Here is a 23,389-nt window from a genome sequence, read left to right as displayed (position 1 = left end):
TAAAATCAATTAAAATTAAAAAAAAAAAATCAAATAATAATAAAATTTTAAAAAATATATTCTCAATTGGTTAGAGAATCTAATTGTCCTATTTTAGTCTAATGATCAAATTATCTTATCAAGCTAAAAGAACCTAGTCATATATATTAAGCCAATAAAAATGTACCTCTTTATAAATTAGAAAAATACAGTTTTTTAAACTCAGTTAATAATGGTAATTTGTTTAACATTTAAAAACAATAATATTATTAGAGGGCATAATTGTATAAATTTTTAAATTGCACCACATAAAAGAAATTCAAGAACGATATGCATAATCAAAATAAGAAGTACAAGTCTTTTAAATAGGAAACAGATCATGTTCAATAAAAATAAGTTCAAATTAGATATATGATAGCAATTGTAAAATATGAATATAAATTAATCATAATTATAAAACTTACATTAAAATGTTTATACAGTGAGAAGTCAATGCCTATGTTCCCAAGGGGATTGCTCTAAGACTACAGTATTACTTTGTTCATAAACATTCACAAAAATAGAAATATGCGAGGAAGAGATAAGTGGTGACAAATTGTGGTACTCTGAACATTTTGGTGGATAGATGTGTTGTGGTTGTTCGAGTGTTTTTTAGGCAATAGTTTCCCTAATGACAGAGTCCCCAGTCACACACAACCACATAATAAGGAGCCACACACAATTACATAATAAGGAGGATGAAAACCTAGAGTCTGTTTATGAACTTATCTGCGATGCCTATCATTACCCTGTTTTATATTTACCCAGACGCATTTTAACATTTTAACATTATAGCTTAAGTTTTAACAAAAGCAACTAATTTCCCAATTCCAGCAGCTATTTATCGAGCAAAATCTTGAAATTTGTAATGCTAGTGATGGAACATATTTGGTGTGGACTGAGCTGCACAATGCAAGAACACTTATAATTCTTGACAATGTTGATCAAGGTGAACAACTTAAGCTGTTCACAGGGAAACTCAGATATACGTAGATGTGTAGGTGAAGGTAGCATAATCATCATAATTTCAAGGGATGAACATATATTAAAGACACATGGAGTGGATGATGTGTATCAAGTTCAGTTGTTGAGTTGGGAAATCGTTGTACACTTGTTTTGTAGAAATGCTTTCTAAGTTAATTATATATTGGACAATTATGAAGAGTTGGCACATGAGGTACTTTCACATGTTCAAGGTCATCCCTTGGAAATTGAAGTAATTGGATCATCTTTGTTTGGTCGAAATGTCTCATAATGGAGAAGTGCATTGGGTAGGCTAAGATATAATAAAGATAGAAATGTTATGAATGTTTTACATATAAGTTTTGATCAGTTGGAAGAAGAAGAAAAAAAAATATTTCTTGATATTGCATGTTTCCTTCATAATCACTTATATTATAATGAAATTTTAAGCATCCATGGATTTGATTATGAAAATGGCATACCATCTCTGATTGAGAAATCTCTCATAACATGTGAACATGTGGATATTTATATACACAGGTTGTTGATAGGTTTAGGACAAAGTATTATTAGAGAAAAATCACCTAAAGAGCCTCTAAAGTGGAGTAGGTCGTGGGATTGCAAAGATTTCGAGAAAGTTATGTTAGACAATGAGGTAAAAATTTGAGTATAAATCTTATATTGTCATTTTTTCTAGAATATGAAAACCCTTTGAAAAGTATAACAATGTTATTCTTTCTCCATAATGTTGTAGGCATCTGAAAATCTTGAAGTCATATATATTGAATGTGATTTGCTTGTGGGGATAGTGAGGGCAGACAGTCTATCGAAAATTAGACACCTTAAGTTGAAGATGTGGAATTTTCAGGCAATCTTAATCATCTTTCGAATGAACTAGCATATCTTAATTGGAGAGAATATCCTTTTAAATGTTTGTCTCAAAGTTTTCAGCCAGAAAAACTAGTTCAGTTATACCTTGTTGGGAGCAGTATTAAACGACTATGGGAAGACACAAAGGTAATGTATATTAATTTTCTATTTTTTTAAAATAAACCAATTAAATGACAAACACTGTCTTTTAGTCTCTTTTTTTATTTAACTAAATAAAGAAAGCCCAAAATTCATTATTAATTTTGTCTTTTATTTGTTAATCACTGTAACCATTGTATAATTTGAAGCTTTTGGATCTCTCTTACTCCAAAGATTTAGTTGAGATGTCAGATGTTAGAGAGGTCCTAAATCTTGAAAAGATAGAACTTAAAGGATGTATAAAGCTCCCAAAAATCAATCCATTGATTGGTCTTTTGAAAAAGCTTGATGTTTTGAATTTGAGAAATTGCAAAAACCTAGTAAGCTTACCCAATACCATATTGGGCTTGAATTATCTTGATTATCTGGATGTCTTTGGATGTTCAAAACTTTGTTTAGTTGAAGCTCCTATTCTTTCCCAATCAACATCCTCTTTTATAAAAAAAAATGTTGTATTCCAGAGCACAAAGAGACTCAGTCAGCTATTTGTTGTTATCCTCTCCTACTTTCCCTTCTTCTCTCACTTGTTTGCGTGAACTCGATCTAAGCTTTTGTAACTTAGTTCGAATCCCTGATGCCATTGGAAAGTTAAGTTGCCTAGAACACCTAAATTTGGAGGGAAACAATTTTACCACACTTCCCAACCTCAATAACCTTTTCAGACTGTATCATTTAAACTTACAACATTGCAAGCGATTCAAACGCTTTCTTGTTCTCCTTTCGCAAACAAACTTTCCCTTAGAAACTTGCTAGCTTCCACTACCATATTTGACCCATGAAGATCTGGTAGGACTAATCCTTTACAACTACCACAAATTAGTTGAGAGGGAACACTGTAGTATCATGATCTTTTCGTGGATGATACATTTTTTTTAGGTGTGCATCCTCCTTCCTTCGTCTTCCTTTCTTTTATTTCTTCAGAAAATAACTACTAACGCATAACTGTGTAATCTTATGAGGCGAGGTGCTCAAGAAACACGTGTAGTCTCAAATTACATCCAAATATTGCATGTGTTACCTTAGGAAGTGAAATGCCTAGGTGGTTCAACAATCAATTTGTGAGCATGGACAATTCAATAAGGATTGATACCTCTTCTGTTATGCATGACGATAATTGGATTGGTGTAATGTGTTGTGCAATATTTCACATGGACATTGAAAGGGACATGACTGGTTATAGATCCATAGATCATAGTGTTAGAATTCCTCTAGTCGATTTGAGAAGCGATCTAGTCATTGATCATTCAGAACATATGTGGCTATTTTATTTGTCTCATCAAGAGTTTGGTGAACGACATTATGATTGCAGTTGGTACACACCTTATAACGGTGTTATTAGTGTGGAATTTACAAAACTGATGATGGACATGGGCAAATTCGAGAAGGGAGAACACCAATATGTTAAGGTGTATGTGAAGAAATATGGGTATTGGTAGGTATATGAGCAAGATCAACAACCATCAAGCTCAGGTACTTAATATTCGTTATATTTTTGTTTTCTTCTTTCGTGTCTTACAAATGCATTTGAGATTTTGATCCATAAAGTTAATGTCCTATGGTACAACATGCAAGGGAGTTACTAACTTCACTATTTAATAAGGTCTCTAATTCCATCAAAGTGCATTTCAATAATAAGATTCTAAATAAAACCAACTAGAAATACTCTTTAAGATCATCATACTGTCACCAGGCTAGGAGTGGAGACTTTCCATGTATGCTCTTCCTCACTTCCTAGATTAATCAACATGTTGAAGAAATCGTTGTACAAAGAGGAAGGTATGTGAGGTATTATCATTATGTCATGAGAGACAAAATCTTACATTTTCAATTACTCGGGTACAGAGGACATATAACATTGCACAAGAATGACTCGTCATCACTTGGTTCATAAAACTCTCATTCTTTTAGTTAGTGTAATAAGATAATATGAAATGAAAAAAGATATAGGAAAGAAGATTTATGTTGTGATTTTTATACTAGTTTTCTCATACACTAGTGCAAAATTAGCAAACGACGAATATTAATAACGACGGATTTTTGGCTATTTGTCGTAAGAAAGATGTGGTGGCAGAGTGGTGAATAAACCAAATTTTATACAACGGTTTTAATTCGAACTATTGCTAAAAATGGTGAAATAAATTAAACAAAGACGATTTTTGAATGGACGGTTGATAAAAAAAATAAAAAGACAATGACTTTTAGATGATCAATTTCTAAAAATTTAGTTTAACTACAAATAGAATGAATTCATTTGATAATTTGAGTAGAAATCACAATTTTTTAGTTTGGTTTAAATGATCAATTTACCAGTTATTTATAACTTACTTCCTAGATTGAGCACCTTGGTTGTGTGCATGTTGCAGGATCAAGGGTAGACATCCCACAGTTCTTTCGAACATCTTTACATAAGTACTCCTTTAAGGCATCTAGCAAAGAAGCTATTTTGCAATTGATGCATTAGAGCACGCAAGGGGGGTAACAGAGGAGGTTAGTCAAAAGGTGAGGAAAAAGTTTAAGGAACACCTAGAGACCTTATGTGTTTCATAACATAACTCTTGTGCAAAAGACCTTTGTGCCTCCCACAAATAGAGTTAGCACAAAAAGAAGTTGTGCCACTGATAATCCATGAGGGGATGACATTGGCTCCATAAGTCAATGCGAATCATATGTGGATGACAATTCTATTTATCGATTGATGGCCTTATGAAATGTCTTTGAACAAGTCACTATGTTACATAATGTGGCTCCTCCCCCCTTATATGGTCAAGTTCATGGTCGAGAAAGATCGCATTAGTGATGTTGCAATTCCTATGTCGACGGCTGAGGTAATTAATGTGACACGAACCTTTTAAACATTTGTAGCTTGGTCTAGACACCTTCTGAAACCTACTGCAGAACCTTCGGTAAGAAAATAATTCTAATTATTAATTTTTATTTATCTATAAATGTACTTGTAGATGTAAGTTAATAAAATTGTTGTTTATTGTGTAGTCAAAGTGTCAAATATCATTGACAACTACTTGTGATATCCCTAACTGATCACATTATTGCATGATTCTGCTCGTTGTACAAGAAGTCACCTGCATATATCAAACAAATTTGTAATTATCAAAAACTTATGTAACAAAAAAAAACATTTTTTTTCACAATAAATGGACCATAACTTTTTGGGAACAAGTTAATTAATTATGTGTTGGTCATTCAACATTACCTTCTAAAGTATACTTCCTCATGCAGTAATAAAGGAGTCAATATTGTCACAATCCCCATCAAAAGAGGATTGAACATTACACAGAAGTGAGGACCTTTGAGTAAGATGAACCATGCTTGGATAAAGAATAATACTGCAAATCCCATAACTCCCAGCATACATTAATTATGTCATTTGCAATATGAAATTTTAATACTTAATTAGTCGATCATTGATATGCATTTAATTCTATAACTTTTCTTTCTAATGTAAAATTAATCATCAACACACTTTCTGCATATAAAGAACAACCAATTTGAAGTAGATAAATTAATCTTCCATGCATGTGGATCTAGTTCCATGAATAGTGTCAATAATGTTGATTGCAATGTTGCCACGAAACACATCCAAGCTGAAAAAGACAAGGGATCAGGATGGCGTGCAGAGGCAGGAACCTAAAGATGAGACCATACAAAGTTATATTTTATGAAAAAAATTACAATATACCACTCAACTTTTCTCAACTTTACAGACATTGATTCAAAATATAAAGGTGTAAGATCATGTAAAATTTTATATTTTACATTGATTTAGAGGGGGAAAATAACTATTTGTACGACAGGTTGTGGAGGTGCAAAGTTCTACCCCCTGTTCAAGTCACTGTTTGGTGGGTGTTGTCAAATAAGATAGCTACTACTAGGGTCAATTTGGAAATGTGTGGGGTTGTGATCAAAAATATGTTGTGTAGTTTGTGTGGGATGGAAGAGGAGAGGAGACGAGTCGTCATTTGTTTTTTGAATGTAAATAGCTTGTCTCGTCTGGAGTCAGTGTTATGCTTGGCTAGGAGTGGTGTTTGTGGATCACAATGACTCATGTTATCATTTCTTACAATTTAAGTTGGGTAGAGCTGCTAAATCGGTTAATGATGTTTGAGAAGGACTTTGGATTGCTATAGTAAGTGAAATTCGGAAGCATAGGAACAAAGTATATTCAAAGGTGGCGTGGTTGATGTTTCAGAAATTGGTCTTGCTCAGTTAAAGGTTAGGTCGTGGGTCATAGTTAAGACAAGACATCTTTATCTTTTTTCTCTTATTCTGATTTGTGTCTTGATCCTTTGGTTTGTATGAGGTTAGTTAATTGATGTTTAGTTTGTATAAATTGTTGATTTACATACAGATTACTACATACGGATTTGAATCCGTATGTAAAATAAGTGTTACATATGGATTTAATTTTTGTATGTGAATAAGCATTACATACGGATTTTTCCATATGTAAACCAAATATGGTTACATACGGATTAATCCGTATATAAAGTCCTTCGAAAATCTATTCCCCAATTCCAGAACCTATTTTTCATCCGCCTCTCCAATATCATTATTTTCTTATACGCTCTCCATTGTCGTGTCGTCATAGAAAGAAGAAAATGAAGTTCAAACCTAGGTTTCCTCTAGTCGGCGCAAGAGCGACAAGCACATTTCACAGCACCGTGAAACACCCTGGCACCCGCGACGAGCGGTGGTGGTGGCGATCGAGCGGAGTAGGTCGCACAGTGGTTGTCGGTTGCGGTTGTGTGTTCGTGCGGTGGTCGTGGATTGTGGTTCGTGAGTCTCCGTGATGGTTGTAGGTTGTGGTTTGTGCGGCAGTTGCGGTTCGTGCGGTGGTCGCAGGTTGCGGTTCGTGCATTCGTGCAGTGATCATGGGTTGTATTAGAATGAGATCAAGGCATAGTAATGCTTCCTGAAGAAAGATGATGAACATTGATCGTGGTGAAAGGTACAACAAGAAAAAGAGGGATTATGAAAACCCTATTGCAGCGATGTATCGCACAGCAAGTGAAGAAGCAAAGAAAAATGTTTCTTATTTCTCATTTATTAAAAGGAGGGTACAAGGATATATATATTACTTAAAGCGGTGTCAAAAGGGAATGGGCTGCCGCTTGGTTATAGTAAGAAGAGCCTAGAATAAAAACTATAACTAAGAAACAGTTACAGTAACTAAAACAGAATAGAAAACAGAACATGTTAGCAGCCCCCCTCAAGCTGGAAGTATATATTTTTCATTCTCAGCTTGGAATGAATGAACTTGAATGTGGTTGGAGGTAAGGGCTTGGTGAAGATGTCTGCTACTTTCATGGTGGATGATATGGGTAGCAGTTTGAGGAGACCAGCAATGACTTTTTCGCGAACAATATGGCAGTCAATTTCTATGTGATTGGTTCGCTCATGGAAAACAAGATTAGATGCAATTTGTATTGCTGAACGGTTGTCACAATATAGAGTAGCAGGCTTGACGTAAGAGACATGAAGGTCCTGAAGGAGATATGTTAGCCATTGTATCTCACTGGTGGTGGTAGCAAGAGCTCTATATTCAGCTTCTGATGAACTCCGAGAGATGGTTTGTTGTTTCTTAGATTTCCAAGAAATAAGTGAATTGCCCAGATAAACCGAGAATCCAGTTATGGATTTTCTTGTGGTGGGACAGGTTGCCCAGTCAGAGTCACTAAAGGACTTTAATTGGACAGTATTAGAGGTGTAGAAGAAAATACTAGATCCAGGAGCAGATTTGAGGTATCTCAGAATTCGAAAAGCTGCTTATTGGTGAGCCTTTGTAGGTGCAGTAATGAATTGACTTAGATTATTAACGTTGAAGGTGATGTTCGGTCTGGTGTTGGTGAGGTATAGAAGACAACCAATGAGTCGCCGGTAGGCAGAGGACTCCGTTTCAGATAGTGGTGTGCCTTCATTCATGGATAGCCGAGAGGTATGAATCATGGGAGTGGGCATAGGTGCGCAGTCAAGCATTCCGGTTTCATGCAAGAGATCCAATGTGTATTTTCTTTGGCTTAGGTGGATCCCTGTACTGTTGCGGGCCACTTCAAGTCCTAAAAAGTATTGTAGGTCCCCAAGATTCTTTATTCGAAAGTGTTCATCCAGTAGTTTGGTAATGTGACAGATTTCCTCAGCATCATTGCCAGTAAGTACGATGTCATCCACATACACAAGAAGAGCAGTAGTGTTAGTGCCATTGTGTTTTAGGAAAAGTGAATGATCGGCATAAGAGATGACATAATTTTGTGAGATTAAAAAGGTGGACAGTTTAGCGTACCATTGTCTCCCTGCTTGCTTGAGGCCATATAGAGATCGGTTCAGTTTGCATACACTAGTTGTGGTGGGCAAGGAAATTCCCGGTGGAGGTTTCATGTATACATCTTCATCAAGGTCTCCATGCAAGAATGCATTATTGACATCAAGCTGTTTGAGATTCCATTGGTGGGCAGCAGCTAGTGCAAGCAATAGCCGAAGAGTGGTTAGCTTTACAACTGGAGCAAAAGTGTTTAAGAAATCCAATCCTTCAAGTTGGGTGTAGCCTTTTGCAACCAAGCGGGCTTTGTATCTTTCGATAGTGCCATCAGAATGTTGTTTGATTTTGTATATCCATCGACATCCAATGGCCTTCTTTCCAGGGGGAAGAGAGGCGATGGTCCAAGTATGGTTTTCCTCTAAGGCATTCAGTTCTTCTTGCATAACATGCTTCCAACATAAGTGTTTAGAGGCTTCCTCATAGGTTTTTGGCTCCATGTTAGATGAAATAGAAAGAACAAAAAATTTAAACTTTGGAGATAGAGATTGATAAGAAATGAACTTAGAGATGGGATATTTTGTACTTACGTTTTTTGTTGCTACAGAAGCTGTGTGAAAGTCTTCCAGATAAGCTGGAATTTTTCTTTGTCGCATAGATCTTCTAGGTGGTGTGGCCGTTATTTCTTTAATATCATCAATGTTCTCAGTGAGATGCTCTTCAGATACACCAGCGGTGATTTCATTGGTGGTATGGTCAGTGCCATGGTTCTCATCAGCAATATCAATTTTGTTGTTGGTATGGTCAGCCACATGGTTCTCATCAACAGTATCAATGTTTACAGTTCCAACAGTATAATTTTCAATAGTAAGATCATTTACATTGTCATAGTTAGAAGGAATAGGGAGAGATAAAATGTTTGGACCATTATGAACATCATTTATTTTGTAGGGAAAGATATTTTCATGAAATACTACATGTCTAGAGATTTCAAATTTAGAAAAAGGAAACCTTTAATGTTAGGTTGAAAACCTAAAAAAATGCCAGCAATAGAGCGATCATCAAATTTTTTTCGGTTAGCAATTATAGTGCTAGAGTAGCACAAACAGCCAAAGACACGTAAGACAAAGATATCACACAATTTTGTATGTAGTTTTTCATAAGGTGTTTTATTATTTAAAAGAGGAGTAGGAGTACAATTTATCAAAAACACGACATGAAGGATAGCAAAATTCCAAAACAAAGGTGGTAAGTTTGCTTGAAAGAGTAAAGCACGAGTCACATTAAGAATGTGTTGATGTTTTCTTTCAGCTATACCATTTTGCTCTAGGGTTTCAACACAAGTAGTGTGATGCATAATGCCTTTTGAAGAGAAATAGTTTTTCATGACAAATTCAACATCATTATCGGTTCTTATTATTTTGATATTGTTTTGAAATTGATTTTCAGCATAAGCAATAAATTTGACAATATGAGTTCTGGTTTCAGATTTATTATTCATGGGGATAATCCATGTAAAGCGAGAAAAATCATCTACAACGGTTAAAAAGTATTTATGACCATGCATAGAGGAAATAGAGCAGGGACCCCAAATGTCCATATGTAACAATTCAAAATTTTGAGTAGCCCGAGTATCACTTAAAGCAAAAGGAAGTTTCTTTTGTTTTGCACGGTGGCAAGTATCACATACAACAGTTTTATGAAATGAAACATAAGGGTATTGAGAACTCAAAACACCTAATCTTTCATCAGAAAAATGCCCCATTCTATAATGCCATGCATAGAGGAAATAGAGCAGGGACCCCAAATGTCCATATGTAACAATTCAAAATTTTGAGTAGCCCGAGTATCACTTAAAGCAAAAGGAAGTTTCTTTTGTTTTGCACGGTGGCAAGTATCACATACAACAGTTTTATGAAATGAAACATAAGGGTATTGAGAACTCAAAACACCTAATCTTTCATCAGAAAAATGCCCCATTCTATAATGCCAAAGATTAAAGTTTTTATCAGGACAGCTGATGGAAGAGACAATAGTTTTGGCAGCAGTATCATAGAAAGTAGCAGAGTCAAAAACATATAATCCAGCGATGACATTAGCTATACCAATCCTCTCGCTGGTTACAATGTCCTATATAACACATTCATTGGAGGAAAAAATTAATCTACAATTGAGATTAGAAGAAATTTTTGAAACAGAAATAAGATTGAAGGAAAATTGAGGAACATATAGGACATTACTGAGGTGAAGTTTGCAGTTCAAAACAACAGTTCCAGAGTAATTTGCAAACACTTTGTTACCATTGGGTAGATTGATCAAAACAGGTTTAATGCATTTATAAGAGACAAAATTAGCAAGGGAGATGCAAATGTGATCAGTGGCTCCTGAGTCTAAGATCCAACAACTTTTTAGGTATTGTAAATTATTACAAGAAAGAAGTTTACTAGTTGAAGACGGGTCAACCACCTTGTGACTATAATCAGCCGAGAAAGATTCTATTTGGTTCACCTGTGCTTGACCCACATTACTAGTTTCAACATTGTTTTGACTCTGTTTGAAGAGATCAACAAGAATCTGATACTGCACTGGGGTGAGTTGAACGTTCCCATTATCCTGTTCTTGTTGGCATTTCTCAGAAGAAAAAAAACAGTGTTAGTAGCAACAATACTATGGACTTGAGTGGGTTTACCATTAAAAGATTTGTATCCAGGGGGATAACCATGCTTTTTGTAACAATTTTCAATCGTATAACCACTCATTCTACAATGAGTACAAATCTTTCTATTATTGTTGCTTTTATAAGTCCTTTTTTCTTTGTTGGGAAAACCATTCTTCTTATAACAAACATTCTCGGTGTGCCCCACTTTACCGCAGAAATTACAAGTAACAGAAGTGATGCTAGAATTACGATTAGAACTAACACTATTGACATTGGCGATCAACGAATTATTGATCAATTGGCGTTCTTGTTGCACCACAAGAGAGAAAATTTTGGTGATAGGCGGTATGGGTTCCAAAGAAGAACATGAGACTTTATATTATGATATTGATCATTTAGCCCTTGTAAAAATTGCATAACCCTATCTTCAAGTTTTCTTTGATTGATAATAGTCATAACAGAACAAGAACAAGTTATCTTGCAAGTGCAAACAGGATTAGGCCTAAAATTCTCGATTTCATCCCAGATAACTCTAAGCTTGGTAAAATACTCAGTTACAGATTGATCCCCTTAACACAGGGTGGCAACATTGATCCCCTTGACACAGGGTGGCAACATCCATTTGTAAATCAGAAATTCTAAAAAGATCCCCTTGTGAATACCTAGTTTTTAAATCGTTCCAGATATCTATGGCTAAGTCCATCCAAATAATGTTTTGCCTAATAGGGACCGAGACAAAATGTACTAACCAAGAAACAACCATGTTGTTACAACGTTTCCATGCCGACCAGTTTGGGTGATTTGCAGCAGGGCATGGATGCGTCCCAAGGATAAAATCGATTTTGTTTTTCGCGCTCGGTGTTGTCATCATCGATCGACTCCAAGAGTGATAGTTGGTAGAATTTAGGATTGGCGATACCAAGGAAATCGCTGGGTTTTTGTTTGGATGTAGAGAGAGGTAGGTCTGGTCGGATCGTTCCTCTCCCATAACTGAAAAGAAGAACAAGAAGAATGAAAAAGATGAACAAGAAGAAACTGTAGAAGAAAAGAACAAATATCATAGAACGCAACAAAGCTCTTCAATTGAAGAGCTCTAATACCATATTAGAATGAGATCAAGGCATAGTAAGGCTTCCTAAAGAAAGATGATGAACAACAGTGATCGTGGTGAAAGGTAAGCAAGAAAAAGAGAGATTATGAAAACCCTATTGTACCGATGTATCGCACAGCAAGTGAAGAAGCAAAGAAAAATGTTTCTTATTATTAAAAGGAGGGTACAAGGATATATATATATATATATATATATATATATATATTACTTAAAGCAGTGCCAAAAGGGAATGGGCTGCCGCTTGGTTACAATAAGAAGAGCCTAGAATAAAAACTATAACTAAGAAACAGTTACAGTAACTAAAACAGAATAGAAAAAAACATAAAAAACTGAACATGTTAACAGGTTGCAGGTCGACGGTGGTCCCGGTGGTGTGGAATTAGGGTTGCATTGTGATTTAGGTTATTAGGGTTCTGTCTGGTTTATTGGCATTTTTAATTTGTTTGATATTTTTGTGAGACCTAGTTTTTGCGTTGAGATTTTTATGGAATTTTCCCCTCTGCAGATTGAAGAAAAGTTCGTTTTCAAATTCCAATGATCTTACCTCCTATGCACTTACTTGGTTCGTATTTTCTTTCCTTAAACTGATATGTGTATAAGCTACTTTAGTGTTTCACTGAACCTGCTGAGATTTAGCTGTATGGGATAATATTGGGTTTTACATAAGATATATTTGATAGAGTTTATGCTAACCCGAAAACATCTTCTGTAACTTACATTTGATATGAAGTCGTTGCTGTTAATATTTAATGATGTAATTTGTATAGATCTTAAGCATTAAGTTTTGTTTTTTAGCCTGCCTCTACAAATTGGAGTGGCTCTGTTTCTTTTGTATACTCAAGTCAAATTTGCATTTGTATCTGGATTAGCAATAACTATTTTATTGATACCAGATAGAAATATCACTTAGAATTTTGTGTGTGACAATAAGCCGCACTTGTTATATTACAACCCATGTTTAATCCTTTTTCACCTGCTTGAGTTCATCATGGCGAATATCAGTTGGAATGGATTTGCATAGAAGTTTGTATCTATAAATAAATTTGTTTCTTAAATTCAAACAAGATTTTTTTCTTAAATGTTATCAATAACTGAAATTAGAGAGAAGTTTTTATTTTATACTGTATCAATAACATTTGATTTAAGTTGTACTTTCAGGGATGTTTGTCTGCTATCTGTTTTGATTTAACATGTATCTTAGGGCATATCCAGTTTTAAGGTATAAAAATATTGTTTTTATTTTGAATAAACTGTTTCTTTTATACGAAACAAGTCTTAAGGTGAAGAAATTGGTTGTGCTACGTATATTGTCTCTAATGGTTGAAGTTCATTAATCAATTTAAAAAATTAATGTTTGTTTTATTACTCAATTTTAATCTTCAGTGAATAAATGGATAACGCAATTGATTGCAAGTGCTACTGAGCAGATGATGATGAAGGAGAAAGATGAAAGGTAACCATAAATAAATTGATTAATTTGGTAGAAAGTTTGCAAAGATAAGTCATACTTTGACTTTCATATTTTCATTAATTCATTTGGTCACTTCCCTTCTCATTTTACTGAAACGATGAATATGAATTCGTGCACATTTGCAATACTAAAATTTATGATTTTCTTATAGGATTCGTAAGACAAGAGAACTTTTGACTTATATTCGCACTTTGAAGATGTATGGATGGGAACTTCTTTTTTCTAGTTGGTTGATGGATACAAGATCTTTGGAAGTCAAACACTTAGCTGTAAGAATTTATATTCTGATCTTATTTATTTATGGATAAAACTGTAAGCATTATTTATGGATAATTAGTGTGGATTTTCCATGTAGATGAGAACTTGCCTCCTTTAGATAAGATAGCTCTTGGGACAGCACATGGTCTTCACTACTTACACAAAGACTGCAAGAGGAGGATAATTCATAGGGACATCAAGTCCCCAAACATTTTGTGTTAACAGATCTTGAACAAAGGTTCTTCAATTTGTACTCTACTTGTGTTCATTAGTTCAATTTGTACTCTACTTCTGTTTAAGGTCTATTTATTCAATAATTTATTGCAGTGCCATATTGTACTTCGTTATATAAATATTTAAGAGTTATTTAACTAATTTTAAGCAGTATTAAAAATATTTTATTTAGTTAATAACGTTAAATTTATGATTTTAAAAGAAATATATTTTACTTCCTTATATAAATATTTAAGAGTCATTTAACTAATTTAAACGTATTAAAAATATTTTATTTAGTTAATAATGTTAAATTTATAGTTTTTATAAAAATATATTTAAAATTATTAAGACCCGTAACTTTACCGTTTTTACTTCATTGTTTCTTAATTCTCATAAAAGAAAAAGTGAATTTTATTTTACTTTTATATAGTATTTAAGTAATTAAGGATAATGTGATATAATATAAAAAAAGAAATAGACATAAATAAATATAAACAAATATGTTCAGGCATGGAAAAAAAGTTTTTAATACTAAAAAAAATTTACATACAAAAATTTTCATATAAATCTAACAGGCAATTACATAAGGATTTTTTTCAATCGATGTAATCAAATTTTACATACGGATTTTACTTCTTACATACGAATTTGTGTTGTAGGTAATACTAAAATTTCTTGTAGTAGAGTTAGTTTCATACTTTGCTGTTTACAAAAATATTGATTTTGTTGATTGAGAATTTGTTGAGTATGATAGTGAGAGGTTTATTATTATGTTTTAAATTTGTAACACTCGTTCATATTAATTTATTCTTATCGATAGAAAAATGCATTATAATATTATCAAATACATGAACTTCAACTCTTATATTTAAAAAGTACCATCAAAAGGAGCCAGATGGACCAAGCACACAGCAGCATTTAGAAGCTTTGGACCCTTCAACAAAGCTATGGACACTGCTCCACTCACACATAACTGTTTCTAATATCTTCCCTATAGATCTCCAGCTTCAAATATTCACTTTCTCCATTCTAGTTTCATGTTAATTTCGAAGTCAAAGAAAGGAAAAAACTAACACATTTCCATTTCAAAGTCAAATGTGACTGCTGGAGCAAGATGGACCATTGCAGTTGCCACTGAAGAATTTGCTAGATATATATAAACCCTCGAAATATAGATTTTGATTCAACACACAATGCTGCAACATATACCATTAGGACCAAATACAAGTTCCAATCAAACCTTTAAATTTTATACTATTATATATATATAGAGAGATTTGCACCAAACAAAAAGAATCAATAACTTAATTGTTAAGGGATGGCGTTCAATAGGTAAAATACCTCATGTTCTAACTTTTCATAATCATCCAATAATTTGTTTTATCAACAATATTGAATAAAATAAATGGTATCAAATCCTTGTACAAAATAAAAAACAAAAAACGTATTCAAATCAACTGTGTAATATTTTCTCAACTCAGCGGTTGGACTTGATAAACATCATCCACTCCAAGTGTCTTCAATGTATATGTTCATCCCTAAAAATTATGATGATCATGCTCCCTTCACCTGCGCATATATGTATATCTATCTATCCTTTCACCTAAAAATTAATTTTTAATTAATGATTTTCTTATTGTGATTCTCCCCAACCAAATATGTCACCAAATATAGCATTACAAATTTTAAAATTTTTCTCATTTGAAGACTTGGAAATTAGCTCATTTAGTACACCTAATGATTTAGAATCTCTATAAATTTTGTTTACATCATTAATAAAATAAGGAAAATTATATTTATGATTGATTCTTTCATATAAAATTCCAGCAAGAGTTGTTTTTCCTATGTCACCTACCCCACTAATTTCAACAACTCGAACATCATTATCTGACCCTAAACTTGAAAGATTTGTTAATTCTTCAACCCTAGACTCTGTCCCAACCAGTTCATCTTGCAGAAGTCTTGGCATTTTGGATAAAATATTTATTATCGTTTGAACAATTTCTTCAATCTGTCCACATTGTAACCTGAAAATTTAAAGGAAATTAAGTCAAAATTTCAGGAAAAAAAATAAAAAAAGAGGAGTATACACATTTACAGGAAAAAATAAAAACGTAAAAATTTTAACTTGAAAATATTATTTTGATTAAACAAGTATACATTTGGATTCAATTTGCATGTGTTTTCTACTGTTTCCAAAATTCCTAACATATGTGAATTGTAGTTTAGAAAGGACTAAATAAATTCAATGTGATGAATGTCTAAACTCTTAGCATCATCATTAATTTCATTTTGAAATTTGAATAGTTAATAATTATTAATTTTAATTCTAGTTTTGAATATAATTTATAAAATAGCTTTTATGAGAGAGAATGTAGAATTTGAGAAGTCTATTCTGAGACTATTTAGAGAGGTTGTATTATCATTTGAAAAGTAGCAGTGAAACTATTTATCAATGATATAAACTAATTTAGAAACCAATAGTTTTTTTAGTCTCTAAAATAGTATCTAATTAGTCAATATAACAACTAATTAGTTTTAGTCTCTAAAATTGGTTTCTAATTAATGATTTTCTAGTAGTTGAAATAAAAGTTATATTCTCTTTTCACAAAAATAGTATTAGAGCATATGACCAGTATAACCAATAATATGTTCCTCCTCGACTAACAAAGATAGTCAATTATGACAATTCTCATAATGGTCAATGAAGGCATCATTTTGGACAGTGACATGGTATGCTATCTAAACACTGGTGCTAGTAATCATATGTGTGGTCACAAACACCTATTTCTTAATATCCAAGAGATAGAAGATGGACATGTGTCTTTTGAAGATTCAACAAAAGTTTCAATCAAAGATCGGGGAAAAATATGTTTTTCTCAAAAGGACGGAAAAGAAGGAACAATGGAGGACGTTTATTATGTACCTGACTTAAAGAGTAATATTCTTAGTATGGGACAATTATTTGGAGAAAAGTTATTCGATTTTCATGAAAGATCGGAATTTGCACTTGAAGGACAAAAATGGACAAGTTCTCGCAAATGTGGAGATTGCGAAGAATCGAATGTTCAAACATAATTTAAAGAGTAGCTTTCTGGAGAAGTCTCTTTGTGATGAAAAAATTAAGTTTGAGAGTTTAAGGGTAAAATCAAGTAGCTTGAAAGAATTTTGTAATTTACTAAAAAGTGAAAAACACAATCTTCTAATTGAAATGAATGTCTTGGTATTCCAATTAGAGAGTGTTGAAGCAAAATTTGGTAACCTGGAAAGAAGGTTTACAAAATTGGAAAAAAAATATATTGATATGGAGAAAGAGGTTCAAATTAGAAGCCCCTTATAAGTTTTCAAATGCTCTTGAAGTTATGAAGAAGTTGGGAAAGAACTAGAGGTCAATGACAAGTATCTTCCATCTTTTGTTATTGTTGATAAGAGTGTAGGAAAAAATACTTTAGATAGTCTTATTGGGGGTATAGTAAAAGTTCTTTTATCACAATGAGAAACTTGATTCATGTGTTCTACATGAAAATAGTGGTTGTGATTTAGGAGGAGAGGGTAAATGGAGGCTCGAAAGGTATTGATAGGATAACTCACTTATTTCGGATATCCCAACCAGCGATATTGGCCACTTGTGTGAGAGCTTGTCTCCATCCCTGAACCTCCTCCATCTTCACTTCATCTTTTCCAAATCTCTTTTCGTGTTTTGCAAATGCTTTCTCATAAGATCCACTCTGCTTGCGCACCACCGAAGGATCAACATCATAAAAGATAGGTATAATAACACGTCTTTCAACGCAGTTACATATCTCCGCCAGTTCACGCAAGCACCAGGTGGAGGAAGCATAGTTCTGTGAGAAGACAACAATGAAAAGTCGAGAAGCTTGAATGGCTTGCAGCAGCTCGAGTGCGATGGATTCACCTTTTTTGAGATCTTCATCTTCTTTGAAGACATGGATGGCTTTTGTACGGAGAGCCTGAAAGAGAAAACCAGTGAAGTTGTTGCGCGTGTCCTCACCGCGGAAGCTGACAAAGACGTCGTAGATGTGAGTTGCAAGAGACGAAGAAGAGGCGTCAGAAGCCATTAGAGAAAACAAAAGTTGTTAAAACTTTTTCGTATCAGAATATGAAAGTGGAAAACACTCTATAAATAGAGATAATGTGAGTAGTTTTTCCTCGAAGCTTCTCAACTTACCCTTTCTAATAATTGCCGCGTGGATATAACGCGTACAAGTAATATCAATTTTGACACTGAATTATAAATTTTGTTTTCTCAGTCACTTTATTGAGATGTAAATAGTCTCCAAAATCAAAGTTATTGAACAAAAAAGGTTGGGGTGGCGTTGGATGAGTGGTGGCAAAAGAGTTAAATAAAAGACAGGATCCGTTTGGAGGGGGTTCCTGATAAAACCCCAGAGAGGGATATAAATTCTCTGCCCGGAATTTGAAGGAGAGAAAAAGAATCTGAAAAGTGAAAAGTAAGGATAAGTTTAAGATAAAACTTTTTTACTACCTTTCTTCTTGTTGTTATTATGATAGGAAAGAAGAGAGTTATGTTGGTGTTGGTGTGGTGGTTGTGAACATATAACTCTCTTCAGGTTTAAAGGCGATGAGGGATTCAAATATTCTCTTCATATACATGCAGAGAAAAGTCAGCTGAAAGCCACACATCTTCCGTTTTACCTCCAAAATAATATGCACATGACAGCGTGATGTCATATCAAAAAATAAAAAAGCTAAATATATTATAAAATTAAAATACATAATCAATTATCTATTTTATATAATTATAAATTTCTATATTATATATTATGGATTTTAATTTTATAATATAATTTATTATAACGATATAAATATATTTATAATAACAAAAAATATTATTAATATTAATGTAGCGGTCAGGTCGAATGAGTCACGTTATTTGATTTCGGTAACCGATCGATCAGGTGATCAACCACATTAAAAGCACCGTTGCGATAAATAACAAATAAAGAAATATCTTATAAATCATAGCCACATTCCATTAAATCTGAATGACACCCCGAGAAATCAGCTAACACTGATTTATTGAAAATATGCTCCAAACATACCTCCCTATAAATCAGCTTACACTTATTTAGTGCAGATATATGCCAGATACAACCCATCAATCATATGGTCAATTACTAAATGTTATAAATAAGCCTTCTAAAATGGAGTAAGGTACGTTTTTATCAGTTTTACAATATACATTCTCAATACAAAGTATTTACTTATCGTCGGAGAACCTTCTGCATGTTTACTCTCAACCGAGCATTGGGGAACTAAGGAGAAAAAGTGTTCAAGTCTAAAGGAGTAAAGCACTGAACTACAGGAACACAAGAGAGCATGAACGAGCTATCGACATCTACAACAATAACTATAGTCAATCTCAAGTACTATCTAGACTTACTTTATCTATACAAGTACAATTGGCGCCCACCATGGGGCCGAGATAGAATCACAGTAGGCAACGATGGTTTCGATAAGACAAATGGCAAACAACTAAATTCTCGAAGATCAGATTGCTATGTTTCAAGATTTACAGAAAGAGAGGGAAGAAATGCGTCAAAAGAGAAAGGAGGAGGCAACCACCTGCTAGAAGAACGAAGAGGAGATGTGAATACATGAGACAACAACTAGCTTATCCTACGCACGAAACTGGGTGTAGACAACGAAGGCAGTCGTCTCCTTAAAGAAGCGAGCGCACGCAAAATCAGGAGAGGACGACTACAACCCGAACTAAGATTCATCAGTCATCTAGATTGCATACTGAGCGTACTCACATCATAGAAGATCACCCGAAGGGGCATCCCAAACCACTTAGGTACACATATCACATTTCAAGGTACCTTTAAAATAATGAATTATTCAACATATTCAATTACCTCACTGGACTCCCTTTTGAAGCCTCACAAAAGCAAAAAAAGGCATGCAAACATTGACTTGTAACACAACATCACAGTGCAAAAAAGTGCTTCACAGGTCACAAAATAAAAACAAATGGGTCACCACTTGCATTCACACACCCCATTTGAAGCTACCCTTACAATTATGATTTCTCTAACCTAAAATGAGCTCACTGGACTCTCTTTTCAGCACTCACATCACCCAAAAAGGACATGCAAACACTTATTTCAAAGACAACATCACATGGCATAAAGTTCTTCATACCCTAAACCACATAAAAATCAAAGGGTAACCACTTAGGTACACATATCACATTTCAATGTACCTTTAAAATAATGAATTATTCAATATATTCAATTACCTCACTGGACTCCCTTTTGAAGCCTCACAAAAGCAATAAAAGACATGCAAACATTCACTTCTAACACAACATCACAGTGCAAAAAGTGCTTCATAGGTCACCAAATAAAAACCAATGGGTCACCAATTGCGCATGTCATTGTCACTAATTCAGTACATTAACATTCACATTAAATTGTATCACCAGTAACTCACAAGACACAAAGAGTTCAAAAACAATCCCAAAAAGCCAGACCACAAAACACTAATCAATGAAATCCAAATCAATTCAAACTTCTAAACCTAAAAACCACAACATGAATCCCTCATGACAAAAGTTTAATACTATTTCACAATAATACAAACTTTCAAGTGGAAACAAATATACAATCATCAAGTTTCAGTCCAACAATAATATCAATCATCAAATAAGAGAACAACACACCAAACATAAAAACTCACGTACAAAAATCCTAAATAAACATTATACCATACAAGACACCACCACAAACAATCCTAAAATGCCACAAAACCGAAAATAAACACACTTACCTTCTAGTTCTTCCTCGCACTCTGGCCGCAACCTCTCGCACACCACCGCAACCTAAACCCTAAAACACTGCAACTTCGCATTACGTCGTTGTCTCCCTTCGCACTACGTCGTCGTCATCCTTCGCACTACGCCACTGAAACCCTTCGCAATGGTCGCTACAATGTTCGCTCGCTCCAAACACTCTTTCCCGCTGCTCCTCTCTTCCACGAATGTTGTATTCAAATGGCGGTTCTGCAATTTTTTAATTTACCCTGGGCCTTTCTCATTTTACCTAATTGCCACGGCAACGTAATCACAAACTTTGCCTTTCTCATTTTATAATATTGTCATTGCCACGTATTCAAAGTTCCCATGTCAACCAATGTAATCTGGCGCAAGGGACTTTGAGTGTTGAAAAAACATTTTCCTTAATTATATATTGGATGATTATGAAAAGTTAGGAAGTGAGGTACTTTTTCATGTTGAAGGCCATCCCTTGACAATTGAAGTAATTGAGTCATCTTTGTTTGGTCGAAATGTCTCACAATGGAGAAGTGCATTGGGTAGGCTAAGGTATATTAAAGATAGAAATAGTATGGATGTTTTAAGTATAAGTTTTGATCAGTTGGAAGAAGAAAAAAAAGAAATATTTCTTGATATTGCATGTTTCCTCAGTGATAATAAGATTATGGGTTATTCAAAGGATGAAGCGAAGCTATTTCTAAGCTTCCGTGGATTTGATTACAAAAATGGCATACCAACTTTGATGGAGAAATCTCTAATAACATGTATAAGTGAGAATATTTATATGCACAGGTTGTTGGTGGATTTGGGACAGAGTATTGTTAAAGAAAAATCACCCAAGGAGCCTCTAAAGTGGAGTAGGTTGTGGGATTGCAAAGATTTCGAGAAAGCTATGTTAGACAATGAGGTAAAAATAATTGATTGAGTAGAAATCTTACATTGTCTTTTTTTCTATGATATGAAAACCCTCGAAAAGTATAGCAATGTTATTCTTTCTCCATAATGTTGTAGGCATATGAAAATCTTGAAGTCATATATATTGGATGTGATTTGTTTTCGGGAACTGAGAGGGCAGATGGTCTATCGAAAATTAGACATCTTAACTTGCTTAAACTTGAGGGTGTGAACTTTTCAGGAAGTCTCAATCATCTTTTGAATTAATTAGCATATCTTAATTAGAGAAACTATCCTTTTAAATGTTTGTCTCAAAGTTTTCAGCCAGAAAAACTAGTCGAGTTACGCCTTGTATGAAGCAGTATTAAACAACTATGGAAAGGCACAAAGGTAGTGTCTATTAATTTTTTATTTTTTTAAAAATAAACCAAATAAATGACAAATAGTTTAATCTCCTTTTTTTTAAATAATTATAAAATATCCAAATTTCATTACTAACTTTGTCTTTTATTTGCTAATCACTGTAGGAATTGCACAATTTGAGGCTTTTGAATCTCTCTTACTCTGAAGATTTAGTTGAGATGTTGGATGTTAGAGAGGACCTAAATCTTGAAAAGATAGATCTTGAAGGATAAAGCTAAAAAAAATAAATCCATCAATTGATCTTTTGAGAAAGCTTGCTATTTTGAATTTGAGAAACTGCAAAAACCTAGTAAGTTTACCCAATACCGTATTGGGCCTGAATTCTCTTAAATATCTGAATCTCTAGCTGTTCAAAATTGTATAATAATGAGTTATTAGATGAACGAAGGAACACAAAGTATTTGAAGAAGCTTTGTTTAGCAGAAGCTCATATTCTTTCCCAGTCAACATCCTCTTTCATAAGAAAAAAAATGTTGTTGCACCCTTCAGATTTGTTGTTGCCTTCCATTCCTACTTTCCCTTGTTTGTGTGAAATTGATCTAAACCTCTGTAACGTAGTTTGATTCCCTGATGTCATTAGAAATTTAAGGTGCCTTGAAAGGCTAAATTTGAAAGGAAACAATTTTACTACACTTCCCAACCTCCATAATTTTCAAACTTTATCATTTAAACTTACAACATTGCAAGAAACTCACACACTTCTCTATTCTCCCTTTGCAAACCAACTTCTCCTCAGAATTTTTCAAGCTCCCACTTTCATATTACAAAGATGAAGATCTAGTAGAGTTAATGATTTACAACTACCCAAAATTAGTTGAGAGGGAACACTGTAGTAGCTTTATTTTTTTGTAAATGATTCAAAAAATTTAGGTGTGGATTCCTTCCTTCCTCTTCCCTTCTTTTAATCTTTTTTTTCGAATCTTTTTTTTTTGTCGAAAAAAAGATACTAACGCTTAACTTTGTAGTCTTACGAGACGAGGTGCAAAGAAAACATGCAATATGTTATCCCGAAAAGTGAAATACCGAGGTGGTTCAACAATGAGTTTGTGGTGAGCATGGACAATTCAATAAGGATTTATGCCTCTCCCCTTATGCATGACAATAAATGTATTGGTGTTATGTATTGTTCAAAATGCCATGAAGGCATATATCATAAACCTATAATTTCGTCGATATGAGAATAAATCTAACCATTGACCAATCAAATCATATGTGACTATTTTATCTGTCTCATCGAGATTTTCGTGCACAAAGTTATT

The 23,389-nt window shown here is 33.8% G+C and overlaps 1 protein-coding gene and 2 pseudogenes across 1 annotated transcript; 1 reads left to right on the top strand and 2 right to left on the bottom strand.

The window, feature by feature from the left end:
• Positions 1-649: 649 nt before the first annotated feature.
• On the top strand, positions 650-22,662 carry LOC150029097 (disease resistance protein RUN1-like; annotated as a pseudogene).
• Positions 5,087-15,211, bottom strand: LOC150029098 (WAT1-related protein At4g30420-like; annotated as a pseudogene).
• LOC137811303 (disease resistance protein Roq1) lies at positions 15,329-18,124 on the bottom strand. Its single transcript, XM_068612992.2, has 2 exons — positions 17,588-18,124; positions 15,329-16,023 (listed from the first exon to the last, which is right to left on the bottom strand). The coding sequence occupies exons 1-2, from the start codon at positions 18,073-18,075 to the stop codon at positions 15,630-15,632; spliced, it is 882 nt and encodes a 293-aa protein (XP_068469093.1). The 5' UTR covers positions 18,076-18,124; the 3' UTR covers positions 15,329-15,629.
• Positions 22,663-23,389: the final 727 nt, after the last annotated feature.

The sequence above is a fragment of the Phaseolus vulgaris genome, chromosome 2, assembly GCF_051622355.1.
Source record: "Phaseolus vulgaris cultivar YP4 chromosome 2, ASM5162235v1, whole genome shotgun sequence".
In the NCBI taxonomy this organism is placed as follows: domain Eukaryota; kingdom Viridiplantae; phylum Streptophyta; class Magnoliopsida; order Fabales; family Fabaceae; genus Phaseolus; species Phaseolus vulgaris.
Note: the sequence above shows the minus strand (reverse complement) of the source record. Positions and strands in the feature narration are given on the sequence as shown.

Bases quoted from the DNA above. Each gene is read 5' to 3' on its own strand.
- LOC137811303 (XM_068612992.2), bottom strand. From the start codon at position 18,075: ATGGCTTCTGACGCCTCTTCTTCGTCTCTTGCAACTCACATCTACGAC. The intron at 16,024-17,587 runs GTGAGTTATCCT...TTAAATTTTCAG, and splicing joins GGTTGGGATATCCGAAATAA to GTTACAATGTGGACAGATTG.